This window comes from Bufo gargarizans, chromosome 1 (genome assembly GCF_014858855.1).
Source record: "Bufo gargarizans isolate SCDJY-AF-19 chromosome 1, ASM1485885v1, whole genome shotgun sequence".
Taxonomy (NCBI): domain Eukaryota; kingdom Metazoa; phylum Chordata; class Amphibia; order Anura; family Bufonidae; genus Bufo; species Bufo gargarizans.
Genome location: NC_058080.1, coordinates 410636541 through 410660242, shown reverse-complemented (window position 1 = coordinate 410660242; position 23702 = coordinate 410636541). Strand labels below are relative to the sequence as shown.

At 40.5% G+C, this 23702-nt stretch overlaps 1 protein-coding gene across 1 annotated transcript in view; it reads left to right on the top strand.

Moving 5' to 3' along the window:
• The window catches only part of LOC122932156 (prostaglandin reductase 1-like), a 90881-nt gene extending 73600 nt beyond the window's left edge, over window positions 1-17281 (top strand). The window contains exons 7-10 of the mRNA XM_044286412.1: window positions 10048-10203; window positions 11661-11766; window positions 13579-13697; window positions 17108-17281. Coding sequence (XP_044142347.1) covers window positions 10048-10203; window positions 11661-11766; window positions 13579-13697; window positions 17108-17221 — 495 coding nt within the window. The 3' untranslated portion in view covers window positions 17222-17281. The remainder of the gene's footprint in view (window positions 1-10047; window positions 10204-11660; window positions 11767-13578; window positions 13698-17107) is intronic.
• The last annotated feature ends 6421 nt before the right edge of the window (window positions 17282-23702 follow it).

Below are 23702 nucleotides of genomic sequence, written 5' to 3'. Positions count from 1 at the left end.
TCCAGTGACTGCATGGGTGCATGTAGCAGTGCCGGTTGCGTTCTTTTCTCTCATTCTCTGTGTATATATAGATAGCTGTCAGTCACTGATAGTTCTACACAGGGGATGTGTTATCAGTATATATACACTCACCTAAAGAATTATTAGGAACACCTGTTCTATTTCTCATTAATGCGATTATCTAGTCAACCAATCACATGGCAGTTGCTTCAATGCATGTAGGGTTGTGGTCCTGGTCAAGACAATCTCCTGAACTCCAAACTGAATGTCAGAATGGGAAAGAAAGGTGATTTAAGCAATTTTGAGCGTGGCGTGGTTGTTGGTGCCAGACGGGCCGGTCTGAGTATTTCACAATCTGCTCAGTTACTGGGATCTTCACGCACAACTATTTCTAGGGTTTACAAAGAATGGTGTGAAAAGGGAAAAAGATCCAGTATGCGGCAGTCCTGTGGGCGAAAATGCCTTGTTGATGCTAGAGGTCAGAGGGGAATGGGCCGACTGATTCAAGCTGATAGAAGAGCAACGTTGACTGAAATAACCACTCGTTACAACCGAGGTATGCAGCAAAGCATTTGTGAAGCCACAACACGCACAACCTTGAGGCGGATGGGCTACAACAGCAGAAGACCCCACCGGGTACCACTCATCTCCACTACAAATAGGAAAAAGAGGCTACAATTTGCACAAGCTCACCAAAATTGGACTGTTGAAGACTGGAAAAATGTTGCCTGGTCTGATGAGTCTCTATTTATGTTGAGACATTCAAATGGTAGAGTCCGAATTTGGCGTAAACAGAATGAGAACATGTATCCATCATGGCTTGTTACCACTGTGCAGGCTGGTGGTGGTGGTGGTGTAATGGTGTGGGGGATGTTTTCTGGGTACACTTTAGGCCCCTTAGTGCCAATTGGCCATCGTTTAAATGCCACGGGCTACCTGAGCATTGTTTCTGACCATGTCCATCCCTTCATGACCACCATGTACCCATCCTCTGATGGCTACTTCCAGCAGGATAATGCACCATGTCACAAAGCTTGAGTCATTTCAAATTGGTTTCTTGAACATGACAATGAGTTCACTGTACTAAAATGGCCCCCACAGTCACCAGATCTCAACCCAATAGAGCATCTTTGGGATGTGGTGGAACGGAGCTTCGTGCCCTGGATGTGCATCCCTCAAATCTTCATCAACTGCAAGATGCTACCCTATTAATATGGGCCAACATTTCTAAAGAATGCTATCAGCACCTTGTTGAATCAATGCCACGTAGAATTAAGGCAGTTCTGAAGGCAAAAGGTCCAACACCGTATTAGTATTGTGTTCCTAATAATTCTTTAGGTGAGTGTATATATATATACTGTGTGTATATATATATATATAGAGAGAGAGCTGTCAGTCACTGATAGTTGTACACAAGGTGGTGTCATCAGTGATAGATAGCATTCTCTGTGTAAGTGTGTATACATAGCTGTCAGTCAGTGATAATTGTACATGTAGGAGATGTTATCAGTGATTGATAGCATTCTCTGTGTAAGTGTGTATACATAGACAGCTGTCATTCACTGATAGAAGTACACAGGGAAGGTGTTATCAGTAAAATCATTCTCCTTGTAAGTGTGTATACATAGATAGCTGTCAGTCACTGATAGCTGTACACAAGGAAGGTGTTATCAGTTATTGATAGCATTCTCTTTGTAAGGGCTCATGCACACGAACGTATTTTCTTTCCGCTTCCATTCCGGTTTTTTTGCGGACCGTATGCGGAACCATTCACTTCAATGGGGCTGTAGAAAATATGGAAGCTACTCCGTGTGCATTCCGTTTCCGTTTGTCCACATGGCCGGTCTGCAGTAAAGTAGTGCATGTCCTATTATTGTCCGCAAATCATGGTCCAAGGCCCCATTCAAGTCGATGGGTCCGCAAAAAATACGGAACGCACGTGGATCCATACTGTAGAAATGCTATGCCCAGCCCATATTGCTCATGTGTTTGGTGATTAATAAATTGCTGTTTCCGATCCGCAAAAAAACTGATCAAATACGGAAACCATACTGATATGTTTTGTGCAATAACGGAACGGAAGTGGACTTAAATCAGAGAAAAAACAAAACCTCAAATACAGAACAGACCGCAAAACAACAACGGTTGTGAGCATGAGTCCTAAGTGTGTATACATGGATATCTATCAGTCACTGATAATTGTGCACGTAGAAGGTGTTATCAGTGATTCATAGCATTAGCTGTGTAAGTGTGTATATATAGATGGCTGTCAGTCACTGATAGTTGTACACGGGGATGGTGTTATCAGAACTTTTTGTGTAAGGGTGTGTACAGTAATAGCTGTCAGTCACAGATAGTTGTACACAGGGGAGAGATAGCATCAATGATTGATAGTATTCTCTGTATAAGGGCTCATGCACACAACCGTATGACTTTTTCAGTGTTTTGTGGGCCTTGTAAGTTCTATGGCCAATCCTTCCCTGCTGATAGCTGTACATGGCGGAGGTGTTATCAGTGATTGATAAGATTCTCTGTGTAAATATACAAATAGCTGCCAGACACTTTACAACATAGTTTTATACAGATAGGTGAGTAATAACATTCTCTGTGTAAAGCCTCATTTACATGTAAGTGTTTTGGTCAGTGATTTCCATCAGTGATTGTGAGCCAAAATCATGACTGGAGCCTCCACAGACATGAGGTATAAGGGAGGTATATGAAGTATATACAGTGATCCCTCAAGATACAATGGCCTCAGGATACAATATTTTCAACATACAATGGTCTTTTCTGACCCATCGTAAGTTGAAACCAGACTCAACATACAATGTCTCAGACTGAGATCCAAACAAACAAGGCCACTTCTCTGGTAAAATAACTGTTTAATCTGTATTAGTTATCTTCTTATTTTTCTTAAATCTTCATTTTCTCTCATCTTGAATGACATTTTTGGGCTTTGGAACCGATTACTCAACTTACAATGGTTTCAACATACAATGGTCGTCCTGGAACCAATTAATATTGTAACTTGAGGGACCACTGTATATAAATAAGGTATATTGTTCTGTGTTTAGAGACACACCTGGTTTTGGCTCACAATCACTGATCGAAATCGCTGACCAAAACACTGACGTGTGAATGAGGCATACGTGTTTAGTTATAGATAGATGACAGTTACTGATAGTTGTACATAGGGGAGTTGTTATCACTGATTGATAGTATTCTCTGTGTAAGTGTGTATACAGAGATAGCTGTCAGTCACTGATAACTGATGAAAGTATAAATAAACAAGCTTTGATGCTATATAATATTCTGCCTGTAGATTGTACTGCATCTTATGGTCACAGGTTCTCTTTAACTCCTCCTTCCCAGAGGATTTTTCATTTTTGCTTTCTTTTTTTTACTTCCAGCCTTCCCACAGCCGTAACTTTTTTTTTTTCTGTTTACAAAGCCCTACGAGGGCTTGTTTTTGCGGGACAAGTTGTATTTTCTAATGGCACCATTTTCATTGGCATAAAAAGTTTAATGTGTTTTGCTTCTATGGCATTCCCTGTGCAGTAAAACTGACCTATACCCTACATTCTCCAGGTCAGTACGATTTTGGCGATACCACATTTGTATAGTTTTAATACCTGAAAAATGGCAATTGTGCCGAACCTTGTCATTTAACTCCTCAGATGTGATCGATATAATAAAGGCATCTGTGAGATAAGGTAGAGGGATGTGGTTACCATGCTGCTGAAGCCTTCTAGTTCCCTGCTGCACTTTGCACTATGCACAACTCAGCAGGGACAGTATAAAATTCCCATTCACCCTAATAGATCAAAAGGTCCCAGGTTATAGCCACCTAAGGTATTAAAAAGTATCATTATAAAAGCAAAAAAGTTTAAAATGCCCCCCTTTTTAATTTTAAATATAAAAATATATAAACAATATAAAATAAACATATCCGGTATCGCCACATCCAAAAATTTGTAAATGCCATAACGGCAAAAAATGAAAAACACACGATTTGCTGTTTTTTTTAGTAACCTTTTCATCCCGAAATAATTGAATAACAGTGATCAAAAAGCTGTATGTACCACAAACATGGTACCAATAAAAACTACAGATTGTCCTGCAAAAAACAAGCCTTCATACAGTTCTGTGGATGGAAATATAAAAAAAAGTTATGGTTGTCAGAAAACTGCAAGAAAATTTAGATAAAAAAAAAAAAAAGGGTTTTATTTTTTTTAATTAGTAAAACCAAAAACTACAAGTTTGGTATCACCATATTCGTATTGAGCCGCAGAAAAAGGACATCATGTAATTTTTTGCGCGCAGTTAAGGCCTCATGCACACGACAGTATTTTTTCATGGTCCGCAAAACGGGGTTCCGTTGTTCCGTGATTCGTGTCCGTTTTTGTTTCCGTGTGTCTTCCTTTATTTTTGGAGGATCACCAGACCAGAAAAGTGAAAAAAAAATCTAAGTCAAGTTTGCCTTGAAAATTATAGGAAAAAAGCTGACACGGATCACGGACGCGGATGACAATCTTGTGTGCCTCCGTGTTTTTTCACGGACCAATTGACTTGAATGGGTCCGCGAACCGTTGTCCGTCAAAAAAATAGGACAGGTCTTATTTTTTGACGGACAGGAAACACGGATCACGGACGCGGATGACAAACGGTGCATTTTCCGAGTTTTCAACGGACCCATTGAAAGTCAATGGGTCTGCAGAAAATCACGGAAAACGGAACAACGGACACAGATGCACACAACAGTCGTGTGCATGAGGCCTAACACTGATGTCGAAACCCCCAAAACCTTGTCAGAACTTTTTTTTTTTTCAATTTTACCCCGCAAATAATTTGTTTTCCATTTTCCAATAAGAGACATGGTAAATTAAATGGTGCCCTTAAAAAATACAATGTATCTTTCAAAAAGTAAGCACTTCATATAGCTATTGGAACGTGGGGAGTTAAAAAATGAAAATGCAAAAACAAAAATGGGCACAGTACTTAAGGGATTAAAAGCATAATCATATAAATGTTTGCATTTACTTTAACCTCTTACGGACACAGGGCGTACAGGTAATCAGCAGGCACCCTGGGACAATGCCGAGGGGGTCCTGTGACCCCCCCACCCGTATCGGCGATCGCTGAAAATTCAGACCTGCGGTTTGCAGCGCTTTCGAAGGTTTCAGAAACTTTAAAATGACCTAAATTTTAATTTTTAACCCCCCCTGCAGCCCTCATTGTTATCTGCTGGTGGGCTGTGCAGGGAGAGGTGAGGGCCGTGCGGGCGGTGCTGGGGGGCGGGCGCTCGTGCGCGATCATCCCCCCGCTCCCTCTCATTTCCAGGATGTCCAAGCACATTGCTGACACTCTGCTTGAAACGTCTGACATCTTTGCTGTGATGTCAACTGTTTAACCCCTTCCATGTCGCGGACCGTAGGGACCGCTTTATGTAAGGAGTTAACAGGGAGGAGCTCCCTCCCTCTCCCATCGGGGGCTGCTGTGCCTTTTTAGCCCCTGATTCTTGACGGGATCTCAAAGGGAGGGGGCCCCCCTCCCTCCCCATCACTCACTGCTGTGTTGTCGCAGTGACTGATGGTAACCATGGCAACCAGTCGCCTTCACAGGCTTCCGCCTGTCCATGGTGCTGATCAGACTTCTGCTAAAGGCAGAAGTCTGATCAGACTAAGTGTAAAGTGAAAATACAGTACAGTACACTATATAGTGTACTGTACTGTATTATACAGACATCAGACCCACTAGATCTTCAAGAACCAAGTGGGTCTGGGTAAAAAAAAAAAGTTTAAATAAAAAAACACATTTATCACTGATTAAAAATAAAATGCACTACACATATTAGGTATAGCCGCGTCCGTAATAACCTGCTATATAAAAATATCACATGACCTAACCCCTCAGGTGAATGCCGTAAAAAAATAATAATAATGTGTATAAAAATAGATTTTTTGTCACCTTACATCACAAAAAGTGTAATAGCAAGCGATCAAAAAGTTACATGCACCCAAATATAGTGCCAATCAAACCATCATCTCATCCCTCAAAAATAATACCCTACCCAAGATAAACACCCAAAAACTGTGGATCTCAGACTATTGAGACACTAAAACATGATTTTTTTTGTTTCAAAAATGAAATAATTGTGTAAAACGTACATAAATGAAAAAAGATGACATATTAGGTATTGCCACGTCTGTAATAACCTGCTCTATAAAAATTCCACATGATCTAACCTGTCATATGAATGTTGTAAATAACACAAAATAAAAACAGTGCCAAAACAGCTATTTCTTATTACCTTGCCTCACAAAAAGTGTAAAATAGAGCAAACAAAAATTATATGAACCCTAAAATAGTACCAACAAAACTGCCACCCTATCCCGTAGTTTCCAAAATGGGGGGCTTTAAATGGGACATGGTGTCAAAAAAACAATCCAGCAAAAACCGTATGGCATTCCTTTCCTTCTGCGCCCTGCCATGTGCCCGTACAGCAGTTTACGACCACATATGGAGTGTTTCTGTAAACTACAGAATCAGGGCCACAAATATTGAGTTTTGTTTGGCTGTTAACCCTTGCTTTGTTACTGGAAAAAAATTGATTAAAATGGAAAATTTGCCCCAAAAAAATCGAAATTTTAAAATTTTATCTCCATTTGCTATTAACTCTTGTGGAACACCTAAAGGGTTAACGACGTTTGTAAAATCAGTTTTAAATACCTTGAGGGGCGTAGTTTCTAGTATGGGGTTATTTTTGGGTGGTTTCTATTATGTAAGCCACACAAAGTGACTTCAGACCTGTACTAGTCCTTAAAAAGTGTTTTTTTTTTAAATTTATGAAAAATTGCAAGATTTGCTTCTAAACTTCTAAGCCTTGTAACATCCCCAAAATATAAAATGGCATCCCCAAAATGATCCAAACATGAAGTAGACATATGGGGAATGTAAAGTAATAACTAATTTTGGAGGTATTACTATGTATTATAGAAGTAGAGAAATTGAAACTTGGAAATTTTTGAATATTTTTGTTAAATTTGGTATTTTTTATAAATAAAAATTACTTTTTTTGACTCCATTTTACCAGTGTCCTGGAGTACAATATGTGATGAAAAAACAAACTCAGAATGGCCTGGATAAGTAAAAGCCTTTTAAAGTTATTCACACATAAAGTGACACTGGTCAGATTTGCAAAAAATGGCCTGGTCCTTAAGGTGAAAATGAGCCCGGTCCATAAGGGGTTATGGGCTTATATAGAGCAGAACCATAAATAATCTAAATTACATCCGAAAGTGTCTAAACTATTAAAATATAAAAACATATTTGTAATGAAAAATAAATGATCTGTTTTTGGTCATATTGTCCCCATAAAACAATTTAATAAAATGTGATGAAAAAGTTGTGTGCACCCTATAATGGTACTAAACAAAACTACAACATTTTCCACAGAAACTGAGCACAGTTCTGTAGAAGGAAATATTGAAACGGTGTAGCTTTCAAAAAATGGGGATGCAAATAAAATGTATAAACATATTAGAAAGCATAAAAACCATGTATCGCCGTAATCATACTGACCCGCAGAATAAGGTCATCATGTTATTTTGAACACTGTACACTCCACACAAAAAAAACAAAAATATTGTAAATTAAATGGTGCCATTAAAAATACAACGTGCCCCCCCCCCCCCCCCCCCCTGAAAAAAAAAAATATGTTTCCGTCCTAAAGTGTTCTCTGGGAATGGTATATATATACCCACCAGCAACCTGTCTTAGAATGTGCCTACTTATTTTTCACTTGCACATAGCAAATATTCATCACAGATTCCACACAAAAGTACAAAACAACAGCATTATAATTCAAAGCTGGGGGGGGAAAAACGGGACAGATTTGAGGATATGTTGTAAATTTTAAATTATTATTTTGGGATTTGTTCTGTATTTTATAGGCATATGTATAAATACAACTATGCACAACTGTCCCTCATTCTACATGCCTCTGAGCTCTGGGAACAGAGCAATGTCGCATGGGCCTTCTCTCAACCCTCCTCCCAAAGGCACACCCTGCTAACTGAGGATTGAATTATCTACAGTGTTGAGCAATAAATCAGTACTGCCACTGATTTACAGGACCCCTGCCTGCAATCTACCAATATTGTCAACAGGTTGCCTGCCTAACTAATATAAAAGAATGAATCACAATCATATAAAAATGTTTTCTGTTTTTCAGATATTCTTTAATAAAGAGGATCTTCATTAAAAGTTGCAATGATAACATAATTTGAAGGGGTTGTCCAGGATTAGAAACAGTGCCACACTTGACCATGTGTTATCTGTTATTGCAGCTCAGCTCTATTTAAATAGATAGGCATGAGCTACAATGTGGATAAAGAAGAAAGAAGCCATGTTTTTCTAATCCTAAACCAACCCTCTAAATGCATGAAAGGGAGTCTGTCACAACTATATCACCTTATACAGCACTTACATGGCTCTGTAGCACACCTATACATGATTCTGATGATATCTTTGTTATTTTCTTTTGACTTTCACAAGCAGGAAAAACACTGTTTAATCCATATGCAAATGAGCACTTGCAAGTGCCCAGCAGTGGCGTGCCCAGGCTGCTCTGCCTTCTTTTTACTTTACTCCTGCCCAGCCTCTCCCTTTGCCGTCCTCCAAGTCCCTTGCGTCATTACTAGGTCCGACCAAGATCCCGCACCTGTGCACTGCTCCGCTGGCCCGGGGCATGCGCACTACGTGAAGCCATGCCGTGCCCACAATGCAGTGCACAGGTGCAGGATCTCGGCCGGACCTGGGCAGGGCACTTGCAAGTGCTCATTTGCATATGGATTAGGGCGGGTTCACACTAGCGTTAGGGATTCCATTATAGCTTTCCGTTATAACATGGTTATAACGGAATCCATAAGACAGAAGGACGGATCCATTTTTCTGCCTATAGACTTGTACTATGACGGCATACAAAACGGAAGCCTATAAAAAGGCATTCCGTTTAGTTTCCGTCCTAATAGAAGTCTATGGGAATCATGTCTGGGTCCCGTTATGCAAGACGAAAAACAAAGTCCCGTGGACTTTGTTTTCCGTCTTGCATAACTTGACCCAGACGGATCCGTTATGCTTTCCCATAGACTTCTATTAGGACGGAAAACAAACGGAATGCCTTTTAAAGGTTTCCGTTTTGCATTCTGTCTCGGCATTCCATTATTTTCCGTTAAAACCATGTTATAACAGAAAGCCATAATGGAATCCCTAACGCTAATGTGAACCCACCCTTAAACTGCGTTTTTCCTGCTTGTGCAAGTCAAAAGAAAATAACAAAGGTACCATTAGAATCATGTATAGGTGTTCTACAGAGCCATGTAAGCGCTGTATAAGCCCATATAGTGGTGACAGACTCCCTTTAAGGTGTACATAAACCTTTCTATATACTTCATAAAAAAACTATTGTAAATGTCATAAAATATTTTTTTTCTAATATACGATCATACATTTATATAATTTAATATAAATTTTACAAATGTAATATATATTTTTAAAGTTTTCCCGGTGAAATAGGCACCTGAAGTTCACGTGCCTATTGCACTTAAGAATCTGTACTCCCGTACACCTGTGCCGATATGGTAAACAGGCAGAGCAAGCGCAGGGAAGGAGCTCACATAAGACTTTGCTCCTCTGCTTGTGCCTGCTCCACTAAAGCCTGACAAGGCTTTGGGAAAGCAGAGCTGGTGCAGATAGGAGCAGCAATGCTTCAGCCTGTACACTGTTCAGTGCGGCACAGGGGAGTCTGTACTCCAATAAACAGCAGTGTTTGAGAGTACAGATTCTAAAGGGCCATAGGCACCTGAATTTCAGATGTCAATATTGAAAAGAAAAATACTAAAAGATAAAGTATATTAGAAAAATTGATTTTATGACATTTAAAATAGTATTTAAATAAAGTATACAGAAAGGATGAGGTACACTTTAAGCTTATTAAATACAAAAAATGGTTAATGTTGTCAGCTGAAATCTGCTGTTTTATCTTAGGGTTGTAAGGTGGTTGGCTCTGCTGGCTCCGATGACAAGGTTCAGTTTCTGAAAGACATCGGCTTTGATGAAGCTTTCAACTATAAGACAGTGGGCTCACTGGAAGAGGCGTTAAAAAAAGCATCTCCTGAGGGTTATGACTGTTTCTTTGAGAATGTAAGATCATTATAATTTTTATTAAAGGGGTTTTCCAGTGCCAAAAAATGTTGCGTGGATGTCAAAAACTAACTAATGTGAATTGAAATCTCCAGTAATGTCTCAGTAGAAGACCATCTCATAGTCCCAGAACATCCATTTCTGCACTTGCTCCCGACAAATACAGAGCGCTTCTTCCCACTCTTTGTGTTGGAGGTTGGTGGTCTATCTCAGTTCCTTAGATAAGCTAGCACCCTTCTTCTCTGTGCGTAGTGGAGCGTAGTGAAGGTTCCAGGACCTAGAGAGGGGGTCTGAAATCGAAATATCACTACAGATTTCATAAATGCATATTTGTAAAACATCCAATTTATTATGCTGGACAAACCCTTTGGATTTTTTGAACCACTGCTATGCTTCTCCTAGCACAAGGTTTCTTGCCAAAATTCTGTCTTAGGCCTCCTGCACACGAACGTGGGCCGCAATGCACAAACACCGACCGCGTGGCAGCCGCAGCAGATCGCAGACCCATTCACTCTTTAAAGCGGACCTGTGATATCCACTATAAAAGAACCCCAAAGTCACGCCTTGTCCTGCTATGCTAATTAACATATAAATAACTATAAATGTAAACTACCAAGTGTTAAAAGATCTAGCTCCTTAGCCACTCTCACTCTAATCATTGTGGACATGGTCCGGCTAGCTTCTCTAGTGACATCCAACATTATTTGCAAAATATAAAATTTACTTTCTAATTTCATCTTCAAATTGTGGTGGAAGGTGATAGAAGGACAACAGGGGAGGGGACAAAAATTATGGCAACAAGATCTATTGGCACTTAAGGAAGACAGATCTTTACAATGTATTTTGAAAATGTATTATTGCACTATAAGAAAATCTACTTAACTTGGCTAAAGTCTATAGTGATTACTTGGAAATGTTAACAAATGAGCCTTACCGACTTATGCCATGTTAGGTCAGGATTTGGTCAGTGATTTCCATCAGTTATTGTAAACCAAAACTATCTGAAGGTCACAAACACATAAACTGCAAATCTTTCCATTATAGTGTATCTCTGCGTAGGCTCCACTTCTGGTTTTGGCTCACAATTACTGAAGGAGATCACTGACCAAAACACTGACGTGTGAATTAGGCCACATGCACACGATCGTGCTGTTTTATGCGGTCCGCAAACCGCGGACCTGCAAAAAACGGAAGCCGCCCGTGTGCCTTCCGCAATTAGCGGAACGGAACGTGCGACCCATTGTAGACATGCCTATTCTTGTACGCAAAACGGACAAGAATAGGACATGCTATAGTGCTGTCTGCACTGTCCGCATCTTTTGCGGCCCCATTAAAGTGAATGGGTCCGCACCCGAGCTGCAAAAACTGCGGCTCTTATGCAGACCCGAAAAACGGTCGTGTGCGTGAGGCCTTAGGTCTTACTGAAGACCTTGTGTCTGTGCCTATCTGTAATTTAGGTTGGAGGACATTTTGCAGACGTGGCCTTACTTCAGATGAGAAAATATGGAAGAATTGCTGTTTGTGGAGCTATTGCCCTGTACAATGATACAACACCTAGAAAAGGTAATTGTTCTGATTGTAAGTATTACATGTACATGCCCTGTACAAAAGGTTGCCGCCTGGTTATATAACTTCAATAATTTGTTGCCTGAAGTTCAGAAACTCGACAAACATACAGAAAGTTAAATGTGCCTTCAGGTTGCTTGCACATAGTGTTTGATCAGTGATTTCCATCAGTTAAGGCCTCTTTCACACTACAGTTTTTTTTTTCCGTTTTGCGTTCCGTTTTTTGCGTTCCGTATACGGTCCGTATACGGAACCATTCATTTCAATGGTTCCGCAAAAAAAAACGGAATGTGTTCCGTATGCATTCCGTTTCCGTATTTCCGTTTTTCCGTTCCGTTGAAAGATAGAACATGTCCTATTATTGCCCGCAAATCACGGTCTGTGGCTCCATTCAAGTCAATGGGTCCGCAAAAAAAACTGAACACATACGGAAATGCATCCGTATGTCTTCCGTTTCCGTTCCGTTTTTTCTGAACCATCTATTGAAAATGTTATGCCCAGCCCAATTTTTTCTATGTAATTACTGTATACTGTATATGCCATACGGAAAAACGGAACGGAACAACGGAACGGAAACGGAACCACAACGGAAGCAAAAAAACGGGACAACGGATCCGTGAAAAACGGACCGCAAAACACTGAAATGGACATACTGTAGTGTGAAAGAGGCCTAAGCCTCTTTCACACGAACTTAAGGGCTCCGTGCCCGTGCTGCAGATTGCAAATTGCGGTCTGCAATATATGTGCACCGACCGTGGGCCAGCCGCATACGTATTGCGGACCCATTAACTTGAATGAGGTCCGCGATCCGTCCGTTCCGCAAAAAAGATTGAAAAAATTCAAGTGAATGGGTCCGCATCAGTGATGCGGAATGCACACGGCCGGTGCCCGTATATTGTGGACCCGCCATATGCGGGCCTCAATATTGCCACAGTGTGAAAGAGACCTTATTGTGAGCCAAAACCATGAGTGAAGCCTACACAGAAATAAGGTATAGATTTGTACCTGTCCTGTGTTTTTAGCCTGCTCCAGAATTTGTCTCACAGATAAAACACTGACCAAACACTGAATGCGTGAAAGCCGGTTTATGGTATATTGCAATTGGTCCATGAATTGCTTTAAAATGGGCCTTAAGTATAAAGGAAAAAGAGGCCTTGCTGTACAATTTGGTGTTAGATCTATATTGTCAATTTTCATGATTCTGCTACAAAATCATTCCTAAATTGTTTTCCTTCTTGTGGGATTGGGGGATTTATGTACTGTTACAGTAGTACAAACTTTAGAACATCTTTCTCTGCAATATTCAGAGAATCATAAAAAAATGTAGTATTCCTTGCATTGCCATCTTTCCAGTAATATCAGTGGGCAATATATAATCCTGAAATATGAAGTATTCATAGTTTCCTGTTGATTTGCCTGGATGAGTTACTGCACCAAATGTGCTGAGTGCTGGAACATGAGTCACTACTATGACTGACTTGTCTTAGAGAGGAAACCCCTTTTAAATGCTGTGTACTATAAGGTCAGATAGCAGATACCAGGAGCAACATTCTTCCGATATCCCTTCAAATTTGATTTAATTTTTATAACAAAATGGGGAAGAGTTGTCAAAACTGGTGCAAACTAAAACTGCCAATAGCAACCAATCAGATTCAACGTTTCTTTTTCCAAAGGAGCTCTGAAAATGAAAAGTGGAGCCTGATTTGTTGCTATGTTACTAATTTACCCCAGTTTTGATAAAACTCCCCCAGTGTGTTTAAGAATTGTATTGAGGGATGTATGAACTAATACAGCATTGATTTGCTGCAGGAGAATATGTCCACCTTCCTCTAATCTTTCAAGAACTGCGAATGGAAGGCTTTGTGGTGCAACGCTGGCGAAACAGATATAATGAGGGTTTGAAGAAACTGATGGAATGGGTTGTTGAGGTAAAATATTTATTTTCATCACTTCAAAACCGTTTTTTTGCAATTGTTAGAGGCACATGAAATCCCTGCAGCTTTGTATTACAGAGCCATAGGCAGTCTATGGCATAGGCATCATATGTGGGGTTCTAAGAAATCATACAGAGAAGTATAGCAAAGCCCATAGCCTTCTTACAGTGCCATATTATGGTCCTGTTGCAATCGGGTGCAATTATTTAAAGCCAATGCTTTCTATTGTGTGAGAAAAATTCTATTATAAAACAATGTCATAACATATTCACTGTTTAGAAAATAATAGTTTTTTTTTATTAATAAAGAATTTATATTATATTAGACATAGGCCCTGAATTATCATGCCTTCCCTCCAGAATTCTAGCTTTAAAAAGTTGCATAATGGGGCTCTTGCGAATTTCTGGGCTAACTTGCCCCACAAATTGTGCGACTTTTTGCATTATTACACCACTCACACCAATTTTGAAATATGCTATATTAATGAGTTTTACGTGAGATTTATAACTGAGACTTTTTTTTAAAAGTCGCAAAAAAAATCTCATTCCATTAGGAAAAATATACAGATAGTCTGCAATACACGGGCTTCGGCTGTGTGCACCTTGCACCACAGATCGCGGACCCATTCACTTGAATGAGTCCACAATCACGGAGATGCGGAATAGAGGCACGGCTCAGAACACCACGGAATGCTTCCGTGGTGTTTCTGGCCGTGCCTCCGCACCATAAAAAAGTTGTGCATGCACTACTTTTTTGCAATGCGGATCATCTCATGGGTCCGCGGATCAGTGAATGGGTCCGCGATCCGCATGTGTCTGCTCCACGGTCGTGCCCGTGCATTGCAGACCGCATTTTGGGGTCCGCAGCACGGGCCCAGCCGGCACACTATCGTGGGCATGAGCCCTAAGGGTCCATTCACATGACCGTATACGTTTTGTGGTCTAAAAATTCTAGATCCACAAAACATGGATACTGGCTGTGCACGTCCCTCATTTTGTGGTCCCACACATTTCGCAAAACAAACAAGAATAGGACATGTTCTATCTTTCTTGAGGACAATCATCTTTGAGGATCCGCTAAAATGAATGGAAAGGCAGAACTGATGAGGACTGAAAATGCAGTCATGTGAATGACCCCTAAGATAAGTTTATCACACAACATGCAACATTTGATATATGTAGCACAAAGTACGCAAATCCAGACTCAAGCAAAACTGACTTCAAATATTCCGCTCATGATACATTCCCCCCATAGTATCAATAACAGGTGGTTAATGTCATTTAAGTAGTTTTAAGGGCTTGCACACACTGGAATGGAGCCATTTGGGAGTGTATGAAGTCTGCCATAGTATGGACCAATATAACAACCATGTGCTGCCCTAATGGGTCTTCATGTATACTAAGATATTCTCCCCAGAAGTGGAGACAGTAAGGCATTCCACAAATGTTATTTTATTTTTTTCTGTTGGTTTCATACAGAATCTGACAGAGGAAACCTCTTTATGCCTCAAAATGAAAACCTATTATGCAAACCTATTATTAGGAGTCAAAATGTGGCTGTGTGCATAAGCTCTTAGCATGTACAGATGTTTCCTTCCTTAACTTTTCTCTTTTGTGAGATGATCAGCTTTAAAAAAGAAAACCTTTTGCGCTACTTTGTCATGTGTTGTGAGTAACGCAAATGTTTTTTTCTGTTTCACTAGTTTTTTTTTTTTTTTTTTGTTTCAAACAGACAAACACTATACATTACAGTTTAATTTGTTATAGTGTTGATCAGAGTACTGTTATAATCAGTCATAAGTGAACATGAATTTCTAAATAATACAACTATTTTTCATTAGACTACGATATAGCAACCGTTTTATTGATGATAAGAGACAGAAAAATATTATATATTGTATGTAAAGTATAGAAAAGAAAATAATGTGATAGATAAGTATAGAGATGAAATATACAGAAAGATAGATAAAGAAGAGAACTTAGATAAGCTGTTTAGGTCCCTTATGTAAAAAGTGCGACACAACCTGAATCAGCTGTTGTCAGGGAACAGAGCGGAAGGAAAGAGGGTGCACTGTGACTCCACCCTCAACCCCTGTCCCTGCCTACTTACACTACCAGCCCTAGGTGACGGGGCGTAACTGGGCGACGGTCCCTTGCTTACGTAAGTGCACAGAGGAAAGATACGGAAGGTCAACGAGCCAAGGGTCAGAGCCAGGAGAAGCAGGAGTACAAATGGAGCGGGTAAAGTCAACAGTCAGAGCCGAGGTCAATCCAGGAGAGCAATACGTACAAAGGATGAGACAAAGTCGAGGTCAAAGAACGAGCCGAGGTCACAAGGTCAGGTGGTCAATCAGAACAAGCAGCCGCAGACTAGAACCAAGGAACAAGGAAGCACCAATGGACCAGTATCACAGGCAACCTGTAGCCAGCAGGTTGCCTGTAGTGATAGTGGGGAGTGAGGGTCATGTGAGGTGGCCAGCGTCACATGACCGACAGACAGACAAGTCGAGCACCGAGTGATCAGCTCGCCTCTCAAGGCAGACCTTGGAGCAAGGAGCCTCCCAGCTAGCAAAGCCGTCCTGGGAGGCCGAACACAGATCCTCGCTCCCGAAGCTAAGCAGCAGGTCTGCGGCTGATGGGAGGCTGAGTGCGCCTTCGGCGCCCCGTTACAGCTGTCTAATAATGAGAGGTACCTCGAGGAGAGCCAAGTTGTATTGTTGCTTCTGGCATTCATTTTGTCAAAGCTACAATTAATATTCATCTTCCTCTGTATTTGAGAAATATGAGAGGTTGAAGAAGAGTTCCAGTTTTGCACAAAACTTTGGAGAAAGGCTGTTAAATTGTGGCAGTTCTTTTGGAAGTGGAATAACTATCAATATCAAGTCTCAATAGGAAGGTTTTAATCTTAAGTGTAGAGTAGATTAAATGTGCAGTTTTTTTAAAAAAACTCGTAATAATTGGACATTCCCAATATATATGTAAAAGGGTACCAGACTTTATTGCAGCATAAGTGGAGCGAGTCTCTATATATTTTAGAGAGCCTATATGGTGTGTGTAATACCATCTGAAGATATGTTTGGAGTAAGCCTCATGATGGTCAGCGCATGATGTGCTCCGTATTGAAGTTAGATAAGCTTTTTCCATTTTGTCATAGGGATATTTATGTTCAATTCTCTCTGCCATTTTCGAATATGGCTATATGTGAATCCAAATAGGGTTCTACTAGCTGTAAGTAAAAGTTTTTTTATCCCTTTCCAAAATGTTTTTTTTTTTTTCTTCTCACATGTGACAAAGTACTACTAGTTAATGGTGTATATACTGTGGCTTTGTATAATGTAATAAAATACTATTAAGGTAACTTAGATTATAGTAGTCATCAAGAATTTACTGATTTTTTTTCCACAGGGTAAACTAAAGTACCAAGAGCACATTACCAGGGGATTTGACAACATGCCCGCTGCGTTTATTGGGATGCTTAAAGGGGACAACACTGGAAAGGCCATCATAACTGCTAAATAACCATTTCACGTGCCTTGATTTCTTTTGAAAGTTAATAAAAATAAAAGGTTTGAATCATAAGTAATATTGTTTCACTAATATAATAAGCATTAGCAATTCAATGAGTAATAGCTCAAATAATGAAGGAGATGTCCATAGGAAGCTATCAAGCTAGCTGTCCATTGCTGTGAGAAAATAAAACCAGTGATCCAGTTCTTTTTAGCTTTTCATCTGTGCTAGTTTAAATACATCAAGTCTTTTAAGTGTTTTACATAGGTATGTCTTTTATGATTGGTTTATCATAAGGAACATGCTTTCATTCATTGGTTTACAAAAATGTCATACAGGCGATTTTTGTAACTTTTTTTGTGCAATGTGTAGTCAAACTACAGTTTCTCTTGCTGTTGCATATGGTACACTGATCTAGTAGCCGCATTACATTAAAACCAGAAGACAATTAAAAAAACTTATCACACTTATCATACTCAACACATCTGAAAGATGTACAGTATATAGACATAATAAAGAGGGTTGCTCATGAAAATAGACAGGGAGGCACACTTATGAGTGCAAACTCACATGGATAAACACTTGCCAGCTAGTCAGTGATCTTATTTCAAATATTAACACTTTCTGACGTTTTGAGATAATGAGTTAGTCCTTTTAATCAAAATACAATAACCCTTAAGAGAATAGGACCCTTAAAATGTAACTTTTATTATTATTCAGTTAAAATATATGCCCCAGTCTCGGTGGCTGATAATGACACAGACATGGGCAAACCAATTAGCCGCCCACCTATTACTGCACATATGGCAACCACCACAATTGTGACTAACACAACAACAAACGAATAGGGAAGAGGGTCCTTCGCTAGGTGTTGAGGTGTAGAGGCTTGTGTCTCACTCTGCGGGAAAACTTTCCCTAGTAAGAAATTAATCTAACCTTAGCTCAGGGACCACCCCTGTCAGACAGGGAAACCCCACCATCAGGGGTGGTCCATTGGCTAAGGTGAGATTAGTTTCTTACTAGGGAAAGTTTTCTCTTAAGGGTTATTTGATCTTTTTACAAAGCCTCCATAAAAGTGCAAGCCACAGAGCCCCATACCATTGCATACTCACATTTGTGCTGGCTGATTTCTTTAATGTTCAGTGCATCTCATGGCTGCTTGCATGGTTTGGGGACACATAGTTTGAGACACATCAGATAGATACTCAGTATTCCCGAGGGGAGGAGTTTTAACTTTGTAAACCATTTAATATTTAGTCATTAACCAATCAACTGTGCCTGTTCCCTAATCTATTAAAGAGTAATTGTTGTTTTTTTTTCCGAGGACTTAGGGCTGTATTACACCAACAGATTATTTGACAGATTTTCTGACCAATTATTGGTCAGATGTCCATTTACACACACCGATCTTGGTCAGATAATCTGTTAGTGCAATACAGACCTTGGCATTGGTGTCCAATCAAAACGATAAAGATTAAGTAGACATCGGTTTGTTAGCTAATTCAATGGCTACAGTAGCAGGCATAGCACCTCATCATGATAATCATAGTAACATAGCTTATATGGATAAAAAAAAACATATGTCCATCCAATTCAGTCTGCAAAGTTGATCCAGAAAGGGAAAAGAGCCCATGAGGTAGAAGCCAGATCGGCAGGGGATAGTATAGGTGATTAATGTTAGAGTTCCAGAAAACTCTTCCATAGTGCTAGATCCTATATCAATGCATTGACTTTTACTGTAATGATTTTATACTGACTTTTACTATAACACCAGAGAAACCATGTGAAGACCATACTTTGCTGTTCTCCTAATATGTCATTTTATATTGTTTAAAGTTAATAGAGAGGTTCCTTCTTTCAGGATCCCTCTTGCCTTCTAAATCTAATAGCCAGTGCAGATTCAGATGTAGCATGCACCAGGACGGTCACTTTAACAGGATGTGTTATATCATTGTAATGTTTTTTGTTGTGTTAACGTGTTAAGACTGCAAAAATAATGGTGGCTACTTCGGTAGTCATGCTTAGTGGCCCTGAAGAGCTACTGCCATCCAAAGTCATTGTATGATATTCTAACTCTCCAAACAGTCCTTTCCTAAAGTTACTGCCACACAATCAGGTTTCCTGATGCAGTTTTTTAAAGTCACTTTTGGTTTTAGCTTCCAAAACTGCTTAAGGAAACCTAACTTGTGTGGCTGTACCCTTACTGAATGTACCCTTACTGTTGTCCGAAACTGATGAAGAATAGGCTTGCTCTTCTACTACATTATAGGATCTGTTTGGACTGTCTGACAACAGGCTAACCAACTGCTTCTAATGCACCTCTAGACTATAATTACTTATCAGGAGCAATGCAAGATAAGTAAAGCAAAGTATTTACAAATTAACTAAACATTTTATTATTTTCTACCATTCACTGTTTGCTGGCTGAAATACTGTTCTTAATACTGTATCTCAGGCTGGGTAGCAGATAGAGATGTAAACCTAGTTTTGTTTCAAAGCTGACAATCTAAGGCTACTTTCACACTTGCGTTCGGGGCTCCGCTTGTGAGTTCCGTTTAAAGGCTCTCACAAGCGGCCCCGAACGCATCCGTCCAGCCCTAATGCATTCTGAGTGGATGCGGATCCGCTCAGAATGCCTCAGTCTTGCAGCATTTGGCCTCCGCTCCGCTCAGCAGGCGGACACCTGAACGCTGCTTGCAGCGTTCGGGTGTCCGCTTGGCCGTGCAGAGGCAAACGGATCCGTCCAGAGTTACAATGGAAGTCAATGGGGACGGATCCGTTTGAATTTGACACTATATGGCTCAATTTTCAAATGGATCCACCCCCCATTGACTTTCAATGTAAAGTCAAAACGGATCCGTTTGCATTACCATTTTTTTGTTCATGGTAATGCAAACGGATCCGTTCTGAACGGATCTAAGCGTTTGCATTATATGTGCGGATCCGTCTGTGCAGATACCAGACGGATCCGCACCTAAACGCAAGTGTGAAAGTAGCCTTAGGGCTCTTTCACACCTGCGTTCTTTTCTTCCGGCATAGAGTTCCGTCGTCGGGGCTCTATGCCGGAAGAATCCTGATCAGTTTTATCCTAATGCATTCTAAATGGAGAGAAATCCGTTCAGGATGCATCAGGATGTCTTCAGTTCAGGACCGGAACGTTTTTGGCCGGAGAAAATACCGCAGCATGCTGCGCTTTTTGCTCCGGCCAAAAATCCTGAAGACTTGCCGCAAGGCCGGATCCGGAATTAATGCCCATTGAAAGGCATTGATCCGGGTCCGGCCTTAAGCTAAACGTCGTTTCGGCGCATTGCCGGATCCGACGTTTAGCTTTTTCTGAATGGTTACCATGGCTGCCGGGACGCTAAAGTCCTGGCAGCCATGGTAAAGTGTAGTGGGGAGCGGGGGAGCAGCATACTTACCGTCCGTGCGGCTCCCGGGGCGCTCCAGAGTGACGTCAGGGCGCCCCAAGCGCATGGATCACGTGATCCCATGGCACGTCATCCATGCGCATGGGGTGCTCTGACGTCACTCTGGAGCGCCCTGGGAGCCGCACGGACTGTAAGTATACCGCTCCCCCGCTCCCCACTACTACTATGGCAACCAGGACTTTAATAGCGTCCTGGGTGCCATAGTAACACTGAACGCATTTTGAAGACGGATCCGTCTTCAAATGCTTTCAGTTCACTTGCGTTTTTCCGGATCCGGCGTGTAATTCCGGCAAGTGGAGTACACGCCGGATCCGGACAACGCAAGTGTGAAAGAGGCCAGTGATGTAAAACAAGACCATGCAAGATAGCTGTCAGAAATGGATCCCAGTGAAAGCTACATAAAGACCACATTTGTAACTGGTAGCCTGAAATATTAATAACAGCCAGAGTGGAGGCGGGGGGGGGGGGGGCTGATAAGCTGCATGGAGGATAGAATGATCCTCTATCCCGGTCTAACTGTACATTACCACAGGGTGAGGGTAACATAGACTTCTGTGCATGTTATGTGTTCCCATCTCCTTCATCAATCAGAGAGCATACTTTCGCTCTGACTGTCACATATGGGGTGTCTTTTTTGCAGGAAAGGAGTGAGAATATGATTGCTAACCCATCTAATCACCCCATTAGGCTTTATCTTGACACCATGAACCAGGCGCTTAATAACATACAGATCACAGTGTCAAATAAGTCACGCATCAAACACTAGCACTTCCCCCACACACAGAACCATCAAGTTTACGTTTTATACTGTTCCTATCCTGTCCATGTCCTATCTTTTCCATATAATATGCAGACTGCTTCTCTAGCAATACCTGTTCCATGATACATTATTAGTAATAATAACTATTAGAGATGAGCGAATTTCAGGTTATGAAATTCGTTCATGCTTCGTTTACTGGTAAAAACGTGAATTGCATTATGGATTCCGTTACCACAGACCATAACTCAATTCTATGACGGAATGCATAACAGAATGCCTTTAGAGGAATTCCGTTATTCACTCTGTCATAATAGAAGTATATTGGGCTGCAAAACCGGTCCGCCCCGTTTCCGTTATGCAGGAGAGGACTCCCTGCATAACGGAAACTGAACTGATCCGTTTTGCAGCCCATAGACTTCTATTATAATGGAATGAATAACGGAATGCCTCGAAAGGCATTCCTCTACAGAATTGCGATATGGTCCGTGGTAACGGAATCCATAACGCTATTCAACTTTTACCAGTAAATGAAGCGTGAACAAATTTCAAAATATGAAATTCGCTCATCTCTAATGTCTATCACTAGAGAGGAATGTAATATATTTATTTTGTTTTATATACTGTATTTTTCGGTTTATAAGACATACTTTTTAAGCAAGATCTTGCTAATAAGTGCCTGTGTCTTATAAACGGCAGTCAGGGAGATCCAGCATGACCAGACCCCCTTACTGCTTCCTTAATGATCTGGCAGAGTGCACATGCTGTGCTTTTCCCCGATCACTGAGAGAGCTGTGCATTTGCACACACTTCCTACCAACACCAATCTGCATGATCAGTGGCAGCAGGAGAGCAGATGGGTAGAAAAGTCTTACAGCTGTACTGAAAGGAAATACAAATTCCAAGTACAGCTTAAGGACCTTTGATTATGTCATCAATGGGAGGAGTCAGAACAGAAGAACTATACAGCTTGCAGTAGTGCAGGAAATTATGAGTTTTTATTAAAGATACATGTGTGTGTGTGGTAGTACTGTATGTGTGTATATGGGTGTACCAGGGCTGTATGGGTGTAGCAGAGCCGTGTGTGTAGAAGGGCTGTATGTGTATTGCAGAGCTGTATCTATATGTAGCAGAGCTGTATCTGTGTATGGCAGTGCTGTGTGTGTATATCAGAGCTGTATGTGAACCAGACCTCTGTGTGTGTGTGTCACACAGACAAATACAAGCAGAAGAACAAGCATGGCAGGACACTAAAGAGGAATGACAGGAGACACATTTATTTGGATAGGTACTTTTAATGAGATGACTACATGCACCATTGCTGGTTGGTACAATGGTAAGCAGATGACACAATAAGAGTAACGGGAGCTCACCAAAACTATCCCCCCCATACAGTACACCCTAAAGTTACTACCTTGACCCCTCCACTTCAGTAAACTACATGCCCTTCAAAGATTACCTAGAAAATTGTTTCTATTGCCTAAACCTGCAGTGTTTCTTACAGTCTGATGCGTCTTATAAAGTAAAAAATATGGTATCTATGAAAAAGACTTCTGACAGAAAATACATTTTCACTCACTGACTGTCTCCAAAAAACTATTGTTTTCATATAGTTTTACAAAGCAAACTAGTTCTGAAAACTACAGTAAGCTTGCCTCCTGCACATTGCTGCATGGCACAGGGGCACCACAGAAAGAGGTGTAGGGTATTTTTCATGGCTTTGTGATTATTTGCTTCTCCATAACAGCTTATTCAATAACACCTGTTACACACAAAACCTTGTCAATATTTTTTGGCTTCATCTTATTTTAAAAATGACAGCAGAAAACGTAAAAAACAAGAATGCTGCAAAACTCAAAGTATGAACAAAAGCCACCACCTCAAACCACATGCGTTTTTACCTGTGCCAACTTGGGTGGTATTTTTTGTTTGGAAAAGTGGCAACCCTCGACAGGCTGCATCCATAATGGCCTGTACTATAAACAACAGAATAAAAAGCAATAAAAAAAAAATGTTACCAATGAAAACTATGAATTGGCCCGCAAAAACATGACCTTACGCATTTACGTCATCGTAAAAATAAAAATGCTCTGTGTCTTGGAATGACACGACACAAAATCAAATCATTTTGTAAAACCAAGTGTTTTTATTATGCTGGTAGAAAATAATAAAAATATAAATTAGGTATTATCATATCCGTACTGACCCATAGAATAAAGTTATCAAGTTATCTATACCACACAGGTAATGCCGTAAAAAAAAAAATCTCTTAAAAAATGTTGAAGTTGCTGTTTGTTAATGCCCCTCC